Source organism: Pimephales promelas, chromosome 5 (genome assembly GCF_988280905.1).
Source record: "Pimephales promelas chromosome 5, fPimPro1.hap1.1, whole genome shotgun sequence".
Taxonomy (NCBI): domain Eukaryota; kingdom Metazoa; phylum Chordata; class Actinopteri; order Cypriniformes; family Leuciscidae; genus Pimephales; species Pimephales promelas.
Genome location: NC_142773.1, coordinates 33,051,083 through 33,072,866, shown reverse-complemented (window position 1 = coordinate 33,072,866; position 21,784 = coordinate 33,051,083). Strand labels below are relative to the sequence as shown.

Genomic DNA, 21,784 nt, shown 5'->3' with positions numbered 1-21,784 from the left:
AAATTATTTCATACTACAAAATATTAGGCTACAAATCATGGTCTAAATCAGTGATAGATTAGACATAATTGTCCGAGTTGATTCTTTACTAATAAAAAAAGAAATTTAGGCTATAGGATATCAAAATTGAATATGGTAAATTATCTTGTTCATTTACAATTGATTCGTTTTTTGTTTTATTGGCAACTTCAAGTGGGATATAGCTAGCCTAAGCCTATACCCACCCGTTGTCAAAATAATTCAAGTGAAATATTAAAAAAGGAAAAATAAAATGTAGCCTACAATAAACAAGCTGTGGTTAGCCTAAATTTGAACAAGATTTATCCAGACTGAAAGACTGGGCTGGGTGCCATCCTTCGAGTGCAAAATCACAGTTATGTTTGTACACAATACGGCGCATTGAGAAAATGTTATTCGCGCACACACAGTCCGTATAGTCTACTGAAAATGGCTGCCTTGACCGTCAGCCAATAGTGTCATGAATCAGCTGTGATGGACGGGCATTTGCGTCAGCTTAGTCCACCCGGCAAAACAAACGCAATGAACCCGTTTCAACGGCCACAGAGGACAAGCAGATATCCTAAACAAGGTTATAATATATAAATATGTATTCCGTCTGTTTATTTAAGAACCGCCTCTGCGTATGCTGCGATGCGGCAGTATCACCCCATAAGCTACACTGCTAGAGACGCGACAAATAAAAACGCTCCCAATATAATCAATGAAACTATCTACACAATTATAATCGGCATCACTAGTTTGCATAGGCTATTACTATAATAGGAGCGCTCGTGGTTGTCGCGTCGCGGTAGACTTGGGGTGTTAAAGTCTGTTACTAGAGTGCAAATACAGATTTTCTCATTTCCAATATAAATACTACGTAAATCGTTCCCTCCTCCACAAATATTAGTGCGTAGGCTACTTTAAATACCATAGCCCACCTCAAAATAATAACAATAACAAACTAATAAAAAAATAATACGATTATTTTTCTTGTTTGCATATCGTTATTAATACCGTAGGCATTTCTCAGTAATTATCAGTTCAATCTGACCGGCTTTTGAAATTGAAAACATTTAAATAACGGAAAAGGCCCAGATTTCATGGCCTCACCCTTCCAACATAAACAGCATCCTTCAGCACTGTGGCCAACAGAACGGTCAAGACTGGAGCGATGTCCTTTGATATCCAAAAATAATAAAAACAATTTATGTGTATGATAAAATAGTATCACTAGTACAAGATCAAATTTGAACAAATCATTCTATTCTATAATTTATAAACATCCATCTCCAGATCTTTTTCATTTTTTGCTGACTTGTATTCCACCAGCCTGTGTGGCTTTCCGGACAAAACAGGAGTGGAGTGCACCACCCTCCGTATTCTCATTAGAGACATGAAAAACGCTGGTTATAAAATAGGCCTAAACAAACATCAAGACCTCACTTAACTGATTCCTGATGGCAATATCCTGTTGAGATTGCGGACAGCTGTGAGTTATTCCATCAAGTCTGCTTCCATCCGCCGTCTTCTTCCTCACCCAGTTGTTTTATTTTTTCCAATAGGCTCTGCAGCCTCTCCCTAGTCCAGCGACATCAAAGCAGGTGGAGCCCCCCCCCTGACAAGACCATCCGACTGAGCTGAGGGAGACTGGTTTTGCAGGGCCTGGTATGCAGTGGTGCATCAAGAAGGGCCAAGCAGAGGGAGGGGTTAATGGATGTGAGGATGTGTTGAGAGAGAGTGTTTCTTCAGACTAACACAAAATGGCTCTTATGGTGGAGCCAAGGATGCTGATCAGCCGTGAGTCGCTGATGACATCATCAGTGTGGGAGCTAGCGGCATTGATGCAGCACAGGGAGGGAGAGGGAGCGAAAGAGAGAACGGGAGGCTGAGAGCCACAGACAGATAGGAAGGGTGCGATTACAGCATCACAGGTCGCGGTTAAAAAAGACCACGGTCATGGATTTGCTTCCGTGTCCTCGAATATAAACCACAGCATTAAAAGCACGAGCTCGTTTTAAATTCCCAGCAGAGTCTGTGTCTCAGCCTGCACAGCTCTCAATGAACTCATTATGAACGGTAGAGGGTGCCAGCTAAGCTTATGCAAGAGACAAACAAGTTGGGTTCACTTAAAAAAAGGGGACTTGAGTTATTTAAAATAATAATAATAATTAAAAATTAGGGTAATATATAAGAAAATGTATTTTCTTTTCAACGAGGATGCATTAAATTGATCAAAAGTGATTAGTAAAAACATTTATAATGATACAAAAGATTGGTATTCCAAGTAAAGCTCTGAACTTTCAATCATCAAATAATCCTGAAAAAAAATATTAAGCAGCACAATTGCTGATCTCCATAATGGTAACCAATTACGATTTTCTCCTTCAGAGATTCTGATGTTTTCGTGACTTCAAATGAAACACAGAGTTAAACCTCTGTTAATTTTCAATAAAATCTTCTGTAGAAGTCTGACAGAAATAAAGTCAGTCTGGTTAGTAATACTGTAAGTGAAGCTGGTAATGCTGTTTGTGGAGTTGTTTAATCCTCCTCTGCTGAGATCTTCAGATTTAATGTCTTCTTTTCTCTTCAGGTGATTTCATCTAAGACTGTGTCTAAAGTCAGTAGTTGTTCTGCTCGTCTCTTTTTCCATTCTCTTCTTTCCTTCAGTGATTCTGTTTGTTAACAGGCTTATTAAGGTTGAGACGACTCCATGTTTAATATACACAGATTTTGTGGCTTAGATAAAGTCCAGTTCTGGTTTATTTCTTTGCTCTTGGCTGACATGTGGCATTGCTATGGCCTGCTTGTGGCCCAGATTTGGTAAACAGGAGTGGGCCACCCAAGCACCATCATTCATTGCTGCATGTGGGCCAGAACCGCATCCCTCAAGTGCCAGATGTGGGCCAGATCTGGGCCGAAACAATGTTTCTATGTGGGTATTCACATAACTGGACTATAATTTTTGATCAAATAAATAACGCCTTAATTGGTGAACACACACTTTTTAAAAAAGTCGCTGCCTTAATTTTTTAAGCACAACTTGGATGTTTAAGTAATTTCAACTTAAATTATATTGACTTGTATAACATATAAAATGTATTTTGATAAGTTTAAAGCAATGTAGAAACATATGTTGTCATAAATTATTGATCATTAGGAGACTTACAAAAGTTTTGGTTCAGTGTGTATATTTTTTGTAAAAAATGTAAAATACTTTGATAGCTAGCTGTACAAAAGTAATATTGACTGAACCATTGTCAGTGTAGGGTAGAGTGGGGGGAAACACCCTTAAAAGGTTAGTTGACCCCCCAAAAAAATGAAAATTATGTCATTAATGACTCACCCTCACGTCGTTCCAAGCCCGTAAGATGTCCGTTCATTTTCGGAACACAGTTTAAGATAGTTTAGATTTAGTCCGAGCGCTTTCTGTCTCTCCATGGGCATCACAGTCCCGCCCAAAGCCCGAGAGAGCGCTGGTGCCTGAAGTAAATTTCCCATTCATTTCTCCCATTCACATTTAGTAAAATCCATATCTAAAGAGTATTAGAGCATGTCTGAGGATAATCAGCAACGGCTGAACTCATAAGCATACAATACATCATTTCGAGTGAAAAAACGAAGAGAAAATCCAAAAAAAAGTCAAGGGTACAAGCCTGTGTACATATTTTCATTTCCAAGGAACTACTCCTCCCATAACCACCGTGCCTCACTGAAGTCGTCTGAAAACCACCGTGAAAGAGCCTTTTGAGCGACTTCCAAATCTGACGACGGGCACGTGAACTTTTTCCTCCAGTGAATTTTATATAGTGAATGTGCAGGGAAACTCCTTTTCCTCGATTTACTGAAGCAAACGCATTTGCAGCTCAACGTGCAAAAACATGAGTCTCTGGCTCGCTCATTAGCTAAGCTGTGGCAACTGCACATCCAGTGGCGCGCGGGCGTCTCAGAAGTGCGACCAATGAACTTAGCCCTACGTCATTACGCGATCTTCAGTCTTCACGTACCTTCGCGGGGTTTCAGACACGTGACACGACTTCCACCAATCAGATGCATCACTGTTGGATTGTGGGATTGTCCAGGATTGTGGGTAATGAAGTACTTATCCAATACATCGCGAATAAAAGGCATTTATCTTAAAACAAAGTTAGTGCCCCATGAACTTTTGACGTTTATATGAGCATATACAATCGCTTAGTACAGCCGTAGCTGGTTTTAAGTCTACCATGTATGGTTACGTTTTTATGGCTTATATCTCAAATGTCAATGGAGAAATTGTATTGATTTTTTCAGTGGGTTAGTTAGAATGTTTTTAAGGCCCTTACTATTCTCATATAATCTATAACTGTGATGTTCTGTAAAACAACAAGTAGTAATTGTTCTTAAATTATATCACTAACGTGAAATCCGTTTTTTCTCAGGCCTACGCTACCAGTACTAATCTCTTGTCAACTTAGTCCATAGCAACAACAAAAATATATCTTGACTTTGTCTGGTGTTATCTTGAGGAAAACTATAGTAATTAAACCTTATATTAAATATTCAATGTAAAATATAAAAAGTATATTAAAAAAGTAGTTTTGAGATAATATTAAAAGTAACATTGTGAAATATAGAGACACAATTATCTCCTCAGATGCATAGGCAAGAAAAAATATATTTTGAAGATAAATCTATTATTGTACTAAAGTCAAATTAAAAATGTAATTACGTCAATGGACTAAAATACAGGGTGGTATTTTGTCACCTTTCCTTTTTAATGTCTATATGGATGACTTGTCTCAACAGTTAAATAAATGTAATACAGGATGCATGATAGGAAATACTCTCACTAATCACCTTATGTATGCAGATGATTTGGTAATCATCTGCCCATATAGTGCTGGGTTGCAGCAACTGTTAAAGGTTTGCTCTCAGTACGGTGCAGATTTTAATATCAAATATAATGCAAGTAAGAGCAATGTCATGATAGTCAGAACAAAAGAAGACAGGAATTTAGTATTCCCAGTTTTCTTTCTATCTGGTACTGCCCTTAAAGTGTGTGAAGAGATAAAATATCTTGGCCATCATATTGCAAATGATTTATCGGATGATAAGGACATCAATAGACAGTGTCGTAAGATATATGGTCAGGCTAATGTGCTGGTACGTAAATTTGGCATGTGTTCTGCTTATGTTAAGGTAGCTCTATTCAAAGCATTCTGTACACCTCTATATACTGCCCACTTGTGGCGGTCGTACAGCAAAAAGAACATGCAGAGACTGATTGTTGCGTATAACGATGGTATGAGACTGCTTTTAAAACAACCAAGATGGAGTAGTGCCAGTCAGATGTTTGTAAATGTTGGTGTGCCTACCTGTACTGCCATAATAAGAAATTTTATTTTTCGATACATGTGTAGAATTTCTGTCTCTGAAAACAGGATTATACAAGCTTTAGCCCATAGTAATTTTAGCTCTGTTAGGTTTACATCTAGACTGTGGAGACATTGGCGCACCTGTTTGTATATTGCAAATGAAAGGTAATGAACTTTGTATTTTTATATTTATTTATTGCTTGTTGTAATTGTTTTTTTTTTGTTTTGTTTTTTGTACTATGGACCTTTCCTTTTGAGTCCTGAATAAAGTAATATTAAAATAGTTTTAGCAGAACAGCCCCATCACCTGGGCAGCTGACATCATTCTGCTCACTATTACACAAGTGGATATCAATTTAAATATCAATTTTTGAAATAGCATTTGAAGGTAAACCACGTCAATCGTGGTCATTAGTCAATATGCATTGCATGCATGTCTTGTCTTTCACAAAAGCATGGCAAGAGTTGCACCTCTCTTACTCTGGCTGGTTAAGTGTGTGTTAAACCCCACCAGTGCAAAGGGCACACAAGGGTAAACATTGCGTTTCCACTTATTTACTGTGCAGACTAATTATTTACTGCAGGATAAGTGATGGCGACCAGTGCTCTGGTCAAAGTCCCAGCTCTGACATCAGCTTCTGCTTCCTATGACACAAGACTGGTGTGTTTTGGAGAATCACTGTTCTGATCGGTTTTGTACAGAGTAAGCATTTTAGTAATGAATGGGAACAGCAAAATCTATTTATGTTTACACTTTGATTATTCATTTATACAAAAATGATCAAATATATAAATATATATATAAATATATAAAAAGCTGAATATTAAATATATTTAAACTCACAAAATCATTACATAATTAAAATAATAAAATTTGATTTTAGTTAGATACATTATAAAATTATAGAAATTATTCAAATGCAAATAATATGGAAAAACTAGTTTGCAGTTCTACAATGTCTATCTACAATAGACTGTACTGAGATGGTAAACAAAGTGAACAGTAAATCAATCAATAGTAAAGGATGTAAACAAAAACTCACTTTTGTCTGTTTGATAAAACATGTATGCAAATTTGGGCCTTTTTAACAAAATATTTATTGTTTTTGCATATAAAACGGATACAGTCACAAAGTCAATAACATTGTGAACAGCCCTCTACCCCCCACCCTAAACCTGAAGAGGATATACAGTAAAGGTTTTAAACTAACTAAACCAGAATCAAACTCACTTGTCTCCTATTTAACATTATGAATAAATATACAATAGGCTGGATATCCATTAAAAATATAAAATACTGCATTTAAATCCCTGTCGACCCATTGACTAATCGACTGCAACATTTTAATCTCTCAGTACAGGGTTAACTTTGTGAAAAAGTTCAGATAAACACCTGCGCTCTGTTTACGTATTTTTCAGGTTTCAGGAAACTAGGGTTAAATTATCAAATAAAAGGACAAAACTCACACACACACAACCTTGTATAATAGCTACAGGACAGCTTCTCGATCACTGTGGTATTATATCACCCTATTCTATTTTGTTAAGCTGTTCAGAACATCCCCCTTATCTACCTCTGAACCGTTGTACCTTGTTTGGAAGATTCTGTGCCAAAAAAACATGACGCATGTTGCTCTGTGTTCCAGGGGTCAGAGACCCGTTTGTTTAAAATGGAAGAACTCAAAGTTTGGTCCTTTTAACGAACTGCAGAGAGAGGAAACATGATGCCAAGGACTGTCCTATCCAGATGCGCGCGTTTGGCGAAGAATGTGCCTTTGGAATGCGCGCGGTTCACCAAACACAGCGTCCACCGCGGGATATCCTCCGTGACTATCCCTCCACCGGCCTGCATGTTCCGGCCGCTCGAAGCTCCATTCCGGTACCTGTTTGGACCAGGACCCTCCAATGTGCCGCCTCGTGTTTTAGCGGCAGGAGGGAGACCTATAATAGGTCATATGCACTCGGAAATGTTTGAGGTAAATTTTACGCTGCGTTTTTGCCCCAATGCATTTTATAATTTTGATATGGGTCGATGGTAAATAAGAAAGTCTAGGTTTAAAACGCTCGTTAATAGTCTACCATTTAGCCTAAAACTAATAATTTTTGTTTAAAATTATTTCACGACTATAAAAACAACTTAAGCATTTTCAAAAACGTATTTAAAACATATTACTCAAGGTAAAAAAAAAATCTTCAGATATTCATATTCAAAACGTCCTTATATATATATATATATTTTATTAAGCATCTTTATAATAGATATAATATTTTAAAACAAAAAAGCAATGAAGCATTTAATAAATAATACAAAAAAAAACAACATGCCAAACTAGGCTACTTGTGCCAACATTTCTTTAAGAATGCCAGCCTGTAAAAAAAACTTCTGGACACAATCTCTGGACTGCTTCATCATCTATATGTTTTACGTTTGTATGAATTATTAAAAACAAACAAAAAAATAATAATAATATAAAATGAATATATTATTAATCATTGATTCGCAGATCTGAGCTGAGATCTTGTGGAAACTATTGAACTATTGAAACTATTGTTGGAGATTCTAACAGTCAATGCACACATTTTGTCATAGATTATGAATGATATCAAGAAAGGAGTCCAGTATGCTTTTCAAACCAATAACAACATGACTCTGGTCATGAGTGGCTCTGGCCACACGGCGATGGAATGTGCGGTGTTCAACATTGTGGACCCTGGAGAAAGTGTTCTCGTTGCCATCAATGGAATCTGGGGAGAACGAGTTGCAGAAATCGCTGAGCGGATGGGTATAATGTGATCCCATTGTTTGGTTCTTTATCTGTTGATGAGAGCACACTTTAAACATCTTTCGTTCCATAGGTGCAAAGGTTCACACCTTGGTAAAAACACCTGGAGGACATTTTACAACTGCAGAAATTGAACAGGTTAACATGTTTACTTCATACATAAACTTTGTTAAGACAAGTTTCCATTGTATTTTGTTTCTAATATGGCCACTGTATGTTATATGATTAGCAAAGCAAATTCACTATTTTGTAACCAACCTTTGTCATTCTACAGGCTTTGGCTAAACATAAGCCTGTTCTCTTCTTTCTCACACATGGAGAGTCATCAGCTGGTCTGGTGCACCCAATGGACGGCATTGGTGAAATGTGTCACAAGTAAGAATATTCAACAATCATTTATGTCCGACTTCTATTGTGCTATTTTTCTAAAAACGTTAATGATTTTGCTTGAGGTCTGTTCTGAAGATTTTATGATTGGGTAGGCTACACTGTAGAGATTCACAAATCAACTTTCAGGAGTGTGAAACAACATAAATATAAACATCTGGCTATTGGGTGTAAATGAGGTTTGCGGATTGTTCAAATAATGTAAAGGGAAAATAAAAGGTTAATTAAAAACACGATTAAGTAGTTTTGTGTTCTACGAATTTTAAAGTTAAATATCCGTATTGTCCACTGAGGTGCTCTTGCGTGGTTTTGTTTAATACAGATACAACTGTTTGCTCTTAGTGGATTCAGTGGCATCCTTGGGAGCTGCACCACTTTTAATGGACCAACAAAGTGAGTGGAAGACCATTTGATCATGTGCATATTCTAAATCTCAATGTAAAAGCCTGTGGATTAAATTCAACCATTGGTGTCCTATATAACGAATCCTTTTTCTTTGTAGATATTGATATTCTGTATACTGGATCCCAAAAAGCCTTGAATGCTCCACCCGGCACAGCACCAATTTCATTTAGCGAAAGAGCATGGTGAGGAGAGACTTCTGAATATATATACATGAGTATGTTTTTGCACACATAGAATCGTTCTCTAACAGTTAGTGGAATCAACTAATGTTATTTATTTCCCCTCAAATGTGATATAGCCACAAGATGTTTAACAGGAAAACAAAGCCAGTATCCTACCTCCTTGATATGACTTACTTATCCAATTACTGGGGCAATGATGGAAAGCCAAACAGAATGTAAGTATGGTAAACACAAACGGTTTCTCTTGCAAGACTCATTAGTGGATTGAGTGAAGGATTGCGTAAAGCTAACTGAACTATGTTTTTAGATATCATCACACAGGACCCGTGTCTGGGTTCTTTGCCCTGAGGGAAAGTCTAGCCATCCTTGCTGAAACGGTGGGAATTATATAATGATTACATCTTAGATGCTTGTTTTCTTAACTTTAAGTTTTTTTTAAACTATAACAGGCATGGTGCTTAGATTTATGAATCTATGATATTACATGCACTGCCATTCAAATGTTTGGGTCAGTAAGATTTAATTTTTTTCTAATGTTGACGAAGGCTACATTTGTTTGATCAAAAATACTGTAAAAACAGAAAGACTATGATTTATTATTACAAATTAAAATAATTTTCAGCATCATTACTCCAGTCTTCAGTGTCACTTGATCCAGTTCAGAAATAACTCTAATAAGCCGATTATCTGCTCAAGAAACATTTATTATCAGGATTATTTGAGAAATATAAATCTTTTGTATTATAAATGTCTTAACGGTCACTTTTGATCAGTTTAAAGGAGTAGTTCACTTTAAAAAAAAAAAACTTTTGCTGATAATTTACTCACCCCCATGTCATCCAAGATGTCCACGTCTTTCTTTTTTCAGTTGAAAAGAAATTAAGGTTTTTGATGAAAACATTCCAGGATTTTCTCCATATAATGGACTTCATTGGGAACCAAACGCTTCAAGGTCCAAATAAGAGTTTCTTTGCAGCTTTAAAGGGCTTTAAACGACACCAGACGATGAATAAGGGTCTTATCTCGGACCCTTCGAGTCATGACCCGAAAAAAGTTCATTTTTGTTCATCTTGATGAACGAGTTTGAATAGGAGAGTCATGAACAGAGCAAGGCGAGCATTTTTATTTATTTGTGAAATGACAGATCGTTTCGCTAGATAAGGCCCTTATTCATCGTCTGGTGTCGTTTAGAGCCCTATATGAAGCTGCACAGAAACTCTCATTTTGGAGCTTGAACCGTTTAGTGCCCATTGAAGTCCATTATATGGAGAAAATCCTGGAATGTTATCATCAAAAACCTTAATTTCTATTCGACTGAAGAAAGAAAGACATGGACATCTTGGATGACATGGGGGTGAGTAAATCAGCAAACGTTTTTTTAAAAGTGAACTACTCCTTTAACATGTCCTTGATATAAATAAAAAAATCTTACTGATAGTAAACTTTTGAACAGTAGTGTTTATCGGTTACACAATATGGCAGTTAATACATTTAAAGGATCTTTAATGAGTAGTATGTGATGTCATAAGGTTAATAATTCTTAAATTCCTGCTCAAGGGTCTTGAGAACTCATGGAGGCATCATAGAGAAGTTGCAGAGTATCTTTGGAAAGGCTTGGAAGACCTGGGCTTGAAGCTGTTCATCAAGGACAAGGTACCTATTATTGTTGAATTCACTTACTAATTCTGAGAATAATAATAATACCCTAAAAGAGAAAGCCGTTAAACTATATTCCCATTTCCAAAGGATTTGAGATTACCCTCAGTAACCACCATTGCCATCCCTGAGGGATATAACTGGAAGGAATTGCTGGCTTACATCATGAAGCATCACCAAATAGAGTTTACAGGAGGTCTAGGGCCCTCTGTTGGCATGGTGAGTAAAAGGTATTAAACAAAACATAAGTGCACGGCATTTAACTACATTCTGAATAATTATCTGCTGAATTGATTTCTAGGTAATACGGATTGGACTCATGGGATACAACTGCAACAAGGCCAATGCTGCGAAGGCTCTTGCAGCTCTGGAAGACGCTTTAAAGCAGTGTCGAAAGACCAACGCCTAAAGGCAACATGTTTACCTGTTAATTTTTGCAATTTCTTATGGTGATGCTTATAGTGTGGATATTACACATTAATGTAAAGGAAGAGCTAATATATATGATGTTTTCATAATGGCTGGTATAATGGAGAAGAATTTTAAATTGTGCCTCAATATATCAAACAAAACCAGCTGTTTTGAACAGTGTTTCTCAATGTCACTCCATCACTTGAATGACCTTCAGAAAAACATTACTGAGAAATAAATCATTCATACAAATTCAACATTTGAGTTTAGTTACACAGTAAACATAATGTTCACACCATTGTGTTATTGATTGTCTTAACTGAATTTACTCTACTTCATGAAACTATGAAAAATTGGATACCAAAAATGAACAACTTTTTTACCAAATTTAAACTTCTGCTAAACAACAGTCCCTGAAACTCAACAACAACAAAAAATGTCAGACATTTACATTAACAAACGCAAAAAAAGGCAACGTTTTCATGAATAAGAACCGAGAAATAAGCTCGACAAAAATAAAAATATTTCAAAATCATCTTTGGATATTTACAACTCAAAGTACTGGCAGAATCATTCCAACTTCTCTAAATGGAAACCAACCAGATGTTGCAACATTCTCAAGATTTTCTCCCAAACTGCTTTTTCACTTTTGCTGCTGGGAATGCAGTAATTAACTGCACCAAAAAGCACTGCTGAAGGTCTTCCATCCACACAAAGGTCATTTTGACCTTTCCGTCCACATCCTCGTACTTGATGACGAACTGCTCACCTGCATATTCCAAGTCCACCTCTCTGAGCTTATTGGACATCTTAACAGGAGAACCCACACACCAGAAGGGACGCTGAGCCTCATCCAGAACTGTCAAAGTCATCATACAGCAACGCTAGATGGGTGGAGCAAGTAAACATTAATACTTTGATAAAAAAAGAAATCTACAAAATACAAAATAAAAAACAGTGCACACTTGTCTATTACAATGCATACACACCATCCATTCACACACACCATGATAGCTAACTATCTCTTTATAGTCAGTTTCCAAAGAATAGCATGCAAGCACAGTCTTGAGTGTAAGAATTAGCAATCAATCATAGGTACCTCAACATTTCCCCGCAATCCCTCTGCTTGCCATGGGACGCTGATCTTTGCCACAGGCTTGTGCTGAGGCACATCAGCCAAATCAATGGCGATCAACTGCACATAGTCCATTTGATTCGGCACTGTAAAGCACAAGAACAAACGTCCAGCCAGACACTCGTATTATTCATTTCATCTTATTTAAATATCAAAATATAGATAATTAGTTGAAAATAAATTTGTTTAGTGAAGTTGAGTTGCACATTAGACTACGAAAAAAGAAAGTAAAACTGGGTGTTCGTCAATATACGCCTTTGTTATGGCTAGATGAGACACTCGAAAACAAAAGAAATGAAATGAAAGGAAACAATGAAATTAAATGCGTGACCATTAAATGGTGTGATTTAAAGAAAAATTAGAAATATATAAAAATATTATTGAAAATAATATTTAATGATCCATTTTATGTTTTAGTGGTGAAACATGATGATTATTTATTATATAAAACATTAAAATGATATTATATTATTTAAATATCAAAATGTTTTTAAAATTCTATTCATTTTATTACAAAAAAATAGTTATACATTTACCTCTGGTGATGTAAAGTGGGGAAAAGCGCTGACACATGATTCGCTGAAGTGGATTGTGAAGCACAATGTGCAGGGTGTATCCATGTTGTCCACTTTCAGAGTCCAGAGCAGTGTCCTCCGTGGGGATGTAGGGACTATTGATGTGAACGAACAAACTTTACATGTTAAGGGACTATACGCTATCAACTTCAGAAGAATACTAAATAACCCTAATGCTCATTAAGAGTTCAGTACCAAAATGTTGACCCAAGGAGACTCCTTTCAATCAGTTTGTGGAAGTGAAGGTTGATCATGACAAAGGCAATTTTCCAATTGCCCTACAAACACCACCAATGAACATAAAATCAAAACAACATAGATAAAAAGTTTATTATCTAAAAGAAAATAAATCTGAATAATTCATATTAGGGATGCACCAATCAGCCAATAAATAATTATTTTCATGTCTGATAATGACTGATATTCAAATACACTACACTATTTTGTCTAAGTGACTGATTTTAGTTTTAATGCTGCAAGTATATACGATAGGCATCACAACATAAAAAAGGTACAATATGAACAATGGACATACATTTTTAGATTTGCTTGTCTTATTAAATAAGTTAAAGCTACACAATTCTGGAAATTTTGTTTAAAATAGAGAACTCTATTCTCCCATGATATTGAATGGACAACTACACAAAATAACTTGCCATTTACTAGGAACTGACAAAATGTTGATGTCTATTTAAAAAATGTTTTTAATTCTAATCGATTAAAGAAAATTTAAAAAAAAATCAGTTTGAATGAATGATTTAATACAATCATACAATATATGAATTATTGATTATTATAACACAAATAATGATACTGTGTGGTTTGTTTGTGAAGCTGTTTCATAACTAAACATGACAACTGTTTTCTCTGGGTTAGTGGAAGCGGCAACACATTCATATTGTGCAGTGATCGCACTTGTCAAAGATTTAATAAGATTTAATAAGGTCGCGTTTAAGATTTAATAAGGTCGCATAAGATCGCAAGAATGAAGAATGTTTGAATGAAGTTTACAAGCTTTTGTTTAAATTTAAAGTTAAATTGTGCAGCTCTATTATCAGTATTTCAACAATTACCTTTAAGTGGGCTTAGATGATGCCATCTAAATGTAAAATAGGAAATGCTTAAATATATATATATATATACATATGGTACAGAAATACAGTACTAAATTGTGCATCCCTAATTTATTGAAAATATCTGAACTGCTAAATAAATCAACATACCCGCCAGACTCCGACAAGGATCCCATTATTAAAGCGCAGCAACTTCACAAGCTTGTCAGCACCAAGGAATGACCAGTGTACACTTTTATTTAAACTTGTCTTGTGAATCAAAGAGCGCCACCTTGGCCTACACATAAAAGGCATTAGTCAGATGAGGATAAGAATGTATGAGCGTATGCATGCTTCAGAATTTTCAGCTGTGTTCCTTACTTGTCTCTTGAAGCTGGTAGAGCTGGACACATTCCATGAAGCTGTAGGCCAATAAGACTGCTCATGTTTGGCCAGAAACCACAGTTCCAGTACACCGTAACAGATGAATCTTCAAAGAAAGTGTGCGTCTGCTTATAGACACTTTCACGTCCATCCTTATTTATGAGTGTGATCTCCCACTGAATGTGTAATCTCCTGTAAAAAAACAACCAAAGATGTAGTTCATCGTTTTTACTATGGATGTTCAACCTACGTTTGACAGATGCTCAAATCTTTATAGATAGACTAACAATCATTTTAACCGATACTTTTTTTTAACTTGTATTCACCCTTTTCTACTTACTTTTATCTGTCTCTCATATCATAGCAAGAGCGAAATAGCATAGCAAGACATATTTTAAATGTTTAAATATGTTATATGAGGTATTCCAAAACAAAGGAAATAAATGAAGAGAAACAATGAAATTAAATGACTGACCATTTAGACAAAAAGGCGCCAAACTACAGCTACAATTTTTTATTTTACTATACAAAAATAAAAATTAATTGTCATAATTGTCAATAAGTCATACACTGACTACAACATAATCACTTATTTATATTTCATTGGTTCTCTCTTGTTTTTGCATGTGATTATAATTTCTTTTTATGACCGCATGGCCAAAAATAATGTCCACACAACTTGGTATACAGCAGGGGTGCCCAACCTTTTTTAACCTAAGATCTACTTTTCAAGTAGCCATCCTCCCAAGATCTACCAGTCCAGTGTCAACATTGCAAACCCACACACATCGTTTCCAGCCTGCAGTAACTAACCTCACAACACTATTTCTTGTTGTCACACAATTACTAGACATCACAACACAAACCCTCCCTCTCTCAAACACACACACAGACAAATTCCTCTCACACAGTTGCCAGATTGCATAGTGCACTATAGTACAAACCCGCTCTCTCTGCAGCTCTCTCTCTCTCACACACACACACATGCCAATCTGCATGATGAGCAATAGTCATAACTGACCTTAATATGAACCAAACACAGAAGATTAACCAGATACAAAACAGGTAGATCTCTGAGTTTGAAAAAAGGAAATCATTTTCTACCTTAGTGGGAGACCTGGCACTGGGAGGATGAGGATAGCTTCTCGTAGTCAGGAGTGTAGGAGCTGGTTGCAAGGCGTAGGCACTAGGCAGGCTGCAAGGTGGTCATCAGTCATTGTTGATCTGTACTTGGACTTGATGATTTTCATGTGCGAGAAAGCAGACTCGCACAAATAAGTTGATCCAAAAAGAGCTGTCAGGTTCAAGGCACATCTTCTGAGATTGGGATACCTCTCCTCCACCAGCAGATTCCAGAACACTACAAGCTCTCCAGGTTGAGCGGATGTTGATCTGGCTTTGATTTCAATGTCATTTTGCAATGTCAGAATCTCATCCTTAAGAGCAGAGCTTTCCAAGTCGAAAAGTGATTTAACTTTGGAAGCAATGTTACCAACATCAATACTTGCACCAAATGGATAACACATGTAGCTGGCTACAGGCTCAATGGATGCAAAATCAGTAAAACGCCTCTCGAACTCTGCTGAGATGCTCTGAACATGCTCCTCATAACGTGCACTGTCAAGCTGTGTCTCACCTTTACCTTGACGTTGTAGTTCTGCTTGCATGTGAGGAAAGTTGCGCAGGTTACCACGCTGCAGCCTGCTTGACATCAGCTGTAGCTTGCTTTTAAATGTGTTCACTGAACTCATCATGTTGACTACATCTTTATCCTTACCCTGCAGCTCTAAATTCAATGCATTGAGCTCGCCAGTGAGATCAGTGAGGAAAGATAAATCTAAAAGCCACTGGTGGTCCTCTAGCTTTGTATGGTAATCCACGTGTTTTGAAAGCTTCAGAAAGTCCTTGATTTCAGGCAATAGCTCAGTGAATCTGGCCAAAAATGTACCTCTGCTTAACCACCCAACATCAGTGTAAAGCAGCAGGTCTGTGTGCTCAGCATCATTCTCCTCCAAGTGAGCACGGAAAAGCCTTCTCTGCAGACTCCTGGCCCGAACTGAACACACAATCTTCATCGCAATATCCATCACTTCTTTCATATTTAAAACTTTTCCACACAACACTTACTGGTGAATTATACAGTGATAATTAAGGAAATTCGGGAAAGATTCACTTTCTTTGCACAGTGCAATGAACCCATTGGTGCGGCCCATCATAGCAGGCGCCCCATCAGTTGTGATGGAGATAAGCTTGAAGAGCGTCAGTTTTGTCTCGCTAACAAATCCCATAAAAGCATTAAAAATATCCTCACCTCTGGTGTGTCCTTTTAATGGCTAAATTGTGAGTAACTCTTCCTTGGTGCTCATGTCTCCAAAAACCATCCTGATGAAAACACACAATTGTGCCACATCCACCATATCAGTCGACTCGTCAAATTGGAGGGAAAAGCACTCACACGCATCAATATCCCTCTTCAGTTGCTCCTCTACATCCACAGCCATTCTCTCAAATCGCCTTAATGTAGTATTGCGGGAGAGTTGCACTTCTTTAATGGCCTTCATGATCTCTGTTTTATTTTTAAAGTTGTCAAAAAGGCTATCCGCTGCCTCGAGAAAGGCTTCTTTCACCATATCGCCGTCATTGAATGGCTTTTTGTATTTAGCAAGGACGTGACTGACGCGATAGGAAGCAATAGTTGCGGCCTTACTCTGGGTCTTCGGTTTGGTGAAGATTGACTGCCGCGCTGTAAGTTGTGCTTTTAAATCCCGCACTTTTGTGGCACGTAAAGGCGTTTTTGCAGGGAAATCCCTCTCGTAGCTCCCGTGTACTGTTTTAAAATGCCGCTCCAGATTTCCTTTCTTTGCCAACGCCACCGTTGCATTGCAGATCAAACAAACAGGCTTTGAATGAGAATAAACAAAAAAATAATCTTCCTCCCATTCAGGGTGAAAATGGTAGGTCTTGGCTCGTTTCCCCTCAGCCATGGTAACGTTTCGCTAGCTTCTAGCTACTGTTGACAGCTGTCAACTTCCTGTCATACATGTCACGCACGACAGTAACGTTAGGTTAGACGTGACCTTAAAAACGCGAGCTTTTTTTTATTTTCTCTTTTTAAAAATACTTTTTGTGGACATGTTGGCAAGGACTCATGATATAGGTTGTAATTTACATTTAGTACAAAATATAACACTCACAAAAAAAAAAAATATATTTTTATCATTTTTTTCTACACCCCTCGCGGTCGACTTGGGATTAGTCTGCGGTCTACCAGTAGACCGCGATCGACTGGTTGGGCACTCCTGGTATACAGGGTATGTGGGCTGTGTCAGTTGGGACTCATTCAAATCTACATTTAAAAAGCTTTTAACCTTTGACTCGCGACTAGTAATTCACCAGCAAGTGCCAGGAGGTCTGTTCCTAATGGCATTCATTGACACTTTCATAGTGAACGTGAGTCAAAGCAAAAACACCCATAAAACCAGCAATCACCAGCTTCACACAGAGGTTATCACCTCAAAACTTTCCCCCTTTCCGGCAATAAGGAACGTTGTGTACACCACACACACACAGCCAGGGGTTTCAGCCTTAAAGAGATCGGCCAGAAAGCTCACACCAAAAAGCACACACATAAACAGACATTCCTTCAATGAAATCTGTAACTTGACTAATTCTGAAAAGAACACGATTTATTCCTGCATGTCCATGTGTTTTATTGTCATTTTAGCATAATAATGACTTATCTAGATGTGACAAACTCTGAATGCCTATATTCATACATTTGAATGTAACCTTACTTTTGTTTCTTGTTTGCGCGCCTCGCTTGGTATCATTGGAAAACTTGCGTCCTCCTCCAGTCAAAAATGCATCTTAGGTTATAATACAATGTATTACACACTATACTTTCCATTCTTGAGAGTAGAAATGATGCGTGTCATGACCACCCTTGTCATAAAACATGCAAATGAACAAGCCTTGACAAGACAAAGAAAACTGACTTGCACCAAAAGTCTCAATGGTTGGTTCCTCCCGAAGGAGGCATGAACTCTTTACTTTTAAAAGTCAGTATCTCGTGTTTGCAAACTCTCTTTTCTTCCTTTCTTCGGGTGGCGCTTCATCATGTGACTCTTTCGTGATCTCCTCTCCTGGGGATCTTGTCTTTGTTTGTCTAAGTTTTGTTTTTCCTTTTCGTATTCTACTTTGTTTATTTCCACAGACGAGGAAATTAACTTAGCCTGAATTGTTTCTTTGGCAACTTAAGTCAAAGACCTTTAAGCCTTCGTTGAAAGTACACGCTCCAGACCATCTGCAGACCACGTGACGCTCCGAGGGAACGCACATGACACGAGGCCGCTCACTCATGCAGCCTTGTTCAACAACATAAGAGAAAACTATGTGCAAATATTTTTGTGTTATCGAGCTTTAATGCGTTTATGATTCGATATCTTGGTGTCTCTCTGTCTCAAGGGTTTACGCTCTGTCTTAAGGGTTTAAACTTCAGTACTAATTGGAAAAAATATATATTACTCAATCACGACTAAACTTTAAATAAGTAAGTAAACAACTTTAAGTTGTTGTTTCATAACTGCTTTCCTTAATGTGTGTTTGTGCTATTTTTTCCCATCTTGGTTTGATATTTTAAGCCATTCATACAGTTTAGGTGTGGCTAAAGTCCTCAGTTACTTTTGGGGTCTGCTTTAGTTATGGGTAGTATTAAATATATGTTATGCAGGTTAACAAACATGCATTTGTGGTCTCAAAAGATTTTGTTCAAAGAAAGGCAGTGAGTACCTATTTCCTACCTGAGAACCTGCTCTGTTAGAGCTGGCATGCCCGTGTGCGGGTTCATGTGTCTTAGCTCTGTTTTCCACATGGTGTCATTGTAACCAGCCATCTCCTTGAGTAGGAGCTTCTTCCAGTATCCCGCAGGTTTCTCTTCCACACTTGTGCTGCTCAAGGCTCCTGTCATCATGCTTCCTTTGGGTCTCCACTTTTTCTTTTTAATCTGAGAAGCATACAACACAGACCACAGAGCACTGGACATATATGTTAATATATATTATTCCTTATTCGAATTCTTTATCATGAACACACTTGCTGTTAGCAAGATCATGAAACCGCTTGTTGACAAAGCCGATATTCAACAGAGAGGAGGCATCCAGAAAAGAACAAATCTTCAGGATTATCTCAGAAGGCAACCTGGACAGATAAGGAATAGTGCAGCTTTTATTATGATGAAGACTGGCATGCAATAAAAACTCACTTTTACTACCGTTTGAACATAAACGTGTTGGCAGTGTGTGTACAGCCACCCAATAATGGTAAAAATCCACCAACTCCTCTTTTTTTAATCCCCATAAATCATAAGCAGTGTCTCAGAACAAGCCGTTTGCAGATTGTAGCTTTTGTGATGTCAAAATGTTAAGGCCTCTCCCACATCTGCTAAGTGAGCTGTATAGTCCTCCATATCTCCTTGATAGAGCATTTAAAGGGATTGTTCACTTTGAAATTATTTTTTTGATATGTTTTAGCTTACCTCAAGGGCATCCAAGATGTAGGTGTCTTTGTTTCCATAGTATTTTCAATTTAGATATTTTTTTTTTATATATTTTTCAGATCAATTGGACATGGCTGTAGTTACAAGAAGTAAAAACGATATAAATACTGTTCGTTTTTTCACACAAACCGCTCGTTTCTTGTCTTAGGCCATCAATGTGTACTTACATTTATGAGTCATTAAATCAGGTTTAATTTTGACTACAGTTTGACTGAAAAATATCAAAATTGAAAATACTGTGGAAACAAAGACACCTACATCTTGGATGCCCTTGAGGTAAGCTAAAACATATCAAAAATTTATTTCAAAGTGAACTATCCCTTTAAAGGAGTAGATCACTTTAAAAAAAAATGCTGCTGATAATTTACTCACCCCGTGTCATCCAAAATATCCATGTTATTCTTTCTTCAGTCAAAAAGAAAGGTTTTTGATGAAAACATTCTAGGATTTTTCTCCATTTAATGGACTTTACTGGGCACCAAACGGTTCAATGTCCAAAAGACAGTTTCAGTGCAACTGGGGCTTTAAACAATTCCAGGCAATGAATAAGGGTCTTATCAAGCAAAATGATCACTCATTTAAAAAAAAAAAATAACAAAGTTTAAGTTTTATAAGCTCAAATGGTCGTCTTGCTCTGTTCTGTGATGCACGTTCGTGACTCTCCTGTCCGAACTCGTTTATCAAAATGAACGAATCTTTTTTCGTGTCATTTGGTTCATTCAACGAACGAAATGAACGAATTGACTCGGGAAAAGATTCGTCCATTTTGAACGAGTTAGAACAGGAAGAGACCTGTAAAAAGGAACATAAGTTCAAAGGTCCCCTTAAAAAAACTCAAACGCATTTTAATCTGGGACTGGGTTGTCTGTGAAACTGGGGGAATGTGTAAAATATTGATTAACTTGCCTCTCGATGTAATTTCCGCACTGTTCAAACACAGACAAAGTTTGACCTGGCTCTGGTTTCGTCGAGGAGGTGTTACGATCGCTCCGCCTATGCCAAATGGAAAATATGCATTCAGTCTATGTGAAGGAGTAGCCCAAAACACGTTTATAAATAACTCAGCTGTCTACCTTCTTGCACCTTGAGGACGCCCTTTCTGAGCCTCCCCGGTAGTTTCTTCATCTTTCACGTGGCTTTGTCTTAAACGTCGAAGAATCTCACCAACACCAGTAGCCATGATGACTTCGAGGCGTTTGAACTCTTTTTTTTTTTTTTTTTTTTTTTTTTTGAGGCGTTTGAACTCAACTGACTCACTCACTGATAATCCGAGTGATAATTTAGTCCCGTGAACCGGAAGTTGCAAACGATTTTTCTCCAGTGCTGTGACGTATTTCCAAGTGAAACGGAATATTGAACAGAGGGCAGGGTTTTACTCTAGCGCTCCTCCTCTCCATCTCTCGCTCATAGCAAACTAACGGTTTGAGGGGAGTGGTTAAGCGTTTCCCCACCCAAGCTGTGAAACCTACGTCATCAGAAAAAGAAACCGTTCCAGACCGGAAGTAACTTTTCAGATTTTGATTAAAGATTACCAGTAAGATTAAAAATTAAAGTAAATAGGTTCAATTTTGATTTCACGGAGACTAACAGACTAGTGGGCAATATAAAATATTAAAGAGATACCGCAGACAATGTCAGTTAAAACGTAACTTTTACATATTTTTCAAAAAAATAAAAAAAATAAAATAACATGTCCACTTGAGTGGACATCATGCTTTTTAATTATGTTGAAATTGGAAAGTGGTCCGTGGCAAAATAACAAAGTGCGAAGTGCTGAAAACCTATTTTAATTGCAAGGATTTTTGGAAGAAAAAAATTCCCCTAAAACGCATCGTGCAGCCCAAACATTGATGCATTAACGTGCATTACGTAATCAGATGACTTTTTGATGTAAATGAGTAAA

General features: G+C 37.3%; 3 protein-coding genes across 11 annotated transcripts in view; 1 reads left to right on the top strand and 2 right to left on the bottom strand.

Moving 5' to 3' along the window:
* Positions 1 to 1,779, bottom strand: part of kif1ab (kinesin family member 1Ab) — a 30,075-nt gene extending 28,296 nt beyond the window's left edge. For 7 of the 9 annotated variants that reach the window (XM_039677166.2, XM_039677167.2, XM_089131334.1 and 4 more), the window contains exon 1: positions 1,452 to 1,778. The gene's annotated coding sequence lies outside the window, so the exon portion shown is untranslated. Of the gene's footprint in view, positions 1 to 1,451 lie in introns of all 9 variants that reach the window. The other 2 variants (XM_039677163.2, XM_039677172.2) reach the window with 1 other exon arrangement.
* A 5,266-nt stretch (positions 1,780 to 7,045) lies between these two features.
* agxtb (alanine--glyoxylate aminotransferase b) lies at positions 7,046 to 11,479 on the top strand. Its single transcript, XM_039677396.2, has 11 exons — positions 7,046 to 7,333; positions 7,948 to 8,140; positions 8,214 to 8,278; positions 8,415 to 8,515; positions 8,850 to 8,920; positions 9,030 to 9,114; positions 9,231 to 9,329; positions 9,422 to 9,491; positions 10,672 to 10,767; positions 10,861 to 10,989; positions 11,072 to 11,479. The coding sequence occupies exons 1-11, from the start codon at positions 7,079 to 7,081 to the stop codon at positions 11,177 to 11,179; spliced, it is 1,272 nt and encodes a 423-aa protein (XP_039533330.2). The 5' UTR covers positions 7,046 to 7,078; the 3' UTR covers positions 11,180 to 11,479.
* On the bottom strand, positions 11,428 to 21,113 carry LOC120482779 (F-box only protein 15). The gene is made up of 10 exons (XM_039677395.2): positions 20,955 to 21,113; positions 20,788 to 20,874; positions 19,419 to 19,523; positions 19,127 to 19,360; positions 14,325 to 14,519; positions 14,115 to 14,241; positions 13,087 to 13,169; positions 12,853 to 12,986; positions 12,281 to 12,402; positions 11,428 to 12,065 (listed from the first exon to the last, which is right to left on the bottom strand). Exons 1-10 carry the CDS (start codon positions 21,059 to 21,061, stop codon positions 11,799 to 11,801), a joined length of 1,461 nt encoding a protein of 486 aa, XP_039533329.2. The 5' UTR covers positions 21,062 to 21,113; the 3' UTR covers positions 11,428 to 11,798.
* Positions 21,114 to 21,784: the final 671 nt, after the last annotated feature.

Bases quoted from the DNA above. Each gene is read 5' to 3' on its own strand.
- agxtb (XM_039677396.2), top strand. From the start codon at position 7,079: ATGATGCCAAGGACTGTCCTATCCAGATGCGCGCGTTTGGCGAAGAAT. The intron at 8,279-8,414 runs GTTAACATGTTT...GTCATTCTACAG, and splicing joins CAACTGCAGAAATTGAACAG to GCTTTGGCTAAACATAAGCC. The intron at 8,921-9,029 runs GTGAGTGGAAGA...TTTTCTTTGTAG, and splicing joins ACTTTTAATGGACCAACAAA to ATATTGATATTCTGTATACT.
- LOC120482779 (XM_039677395.2), bottom strand. From the start codon at position 21,061: ATGGCTACTGGTGTTGGTGAGATTCTTCGACGTTTAAGACAAAGCCAC. The intron at 19,524-20,787 runs GCAAGTTAATCA...TTATCTGTCCAG, and splicing joins TGCGGAAATTACATCGAGAG to GTTGCCTTCTGAGATAATCC. The intron at 13,170-14,114 runs GTATGTTGATTT...TGGTGTTTGTAG, and splicing joins TCCTTGTCGGAGTCTGGCGG to GGCAATTGGAAAATTGCCTT.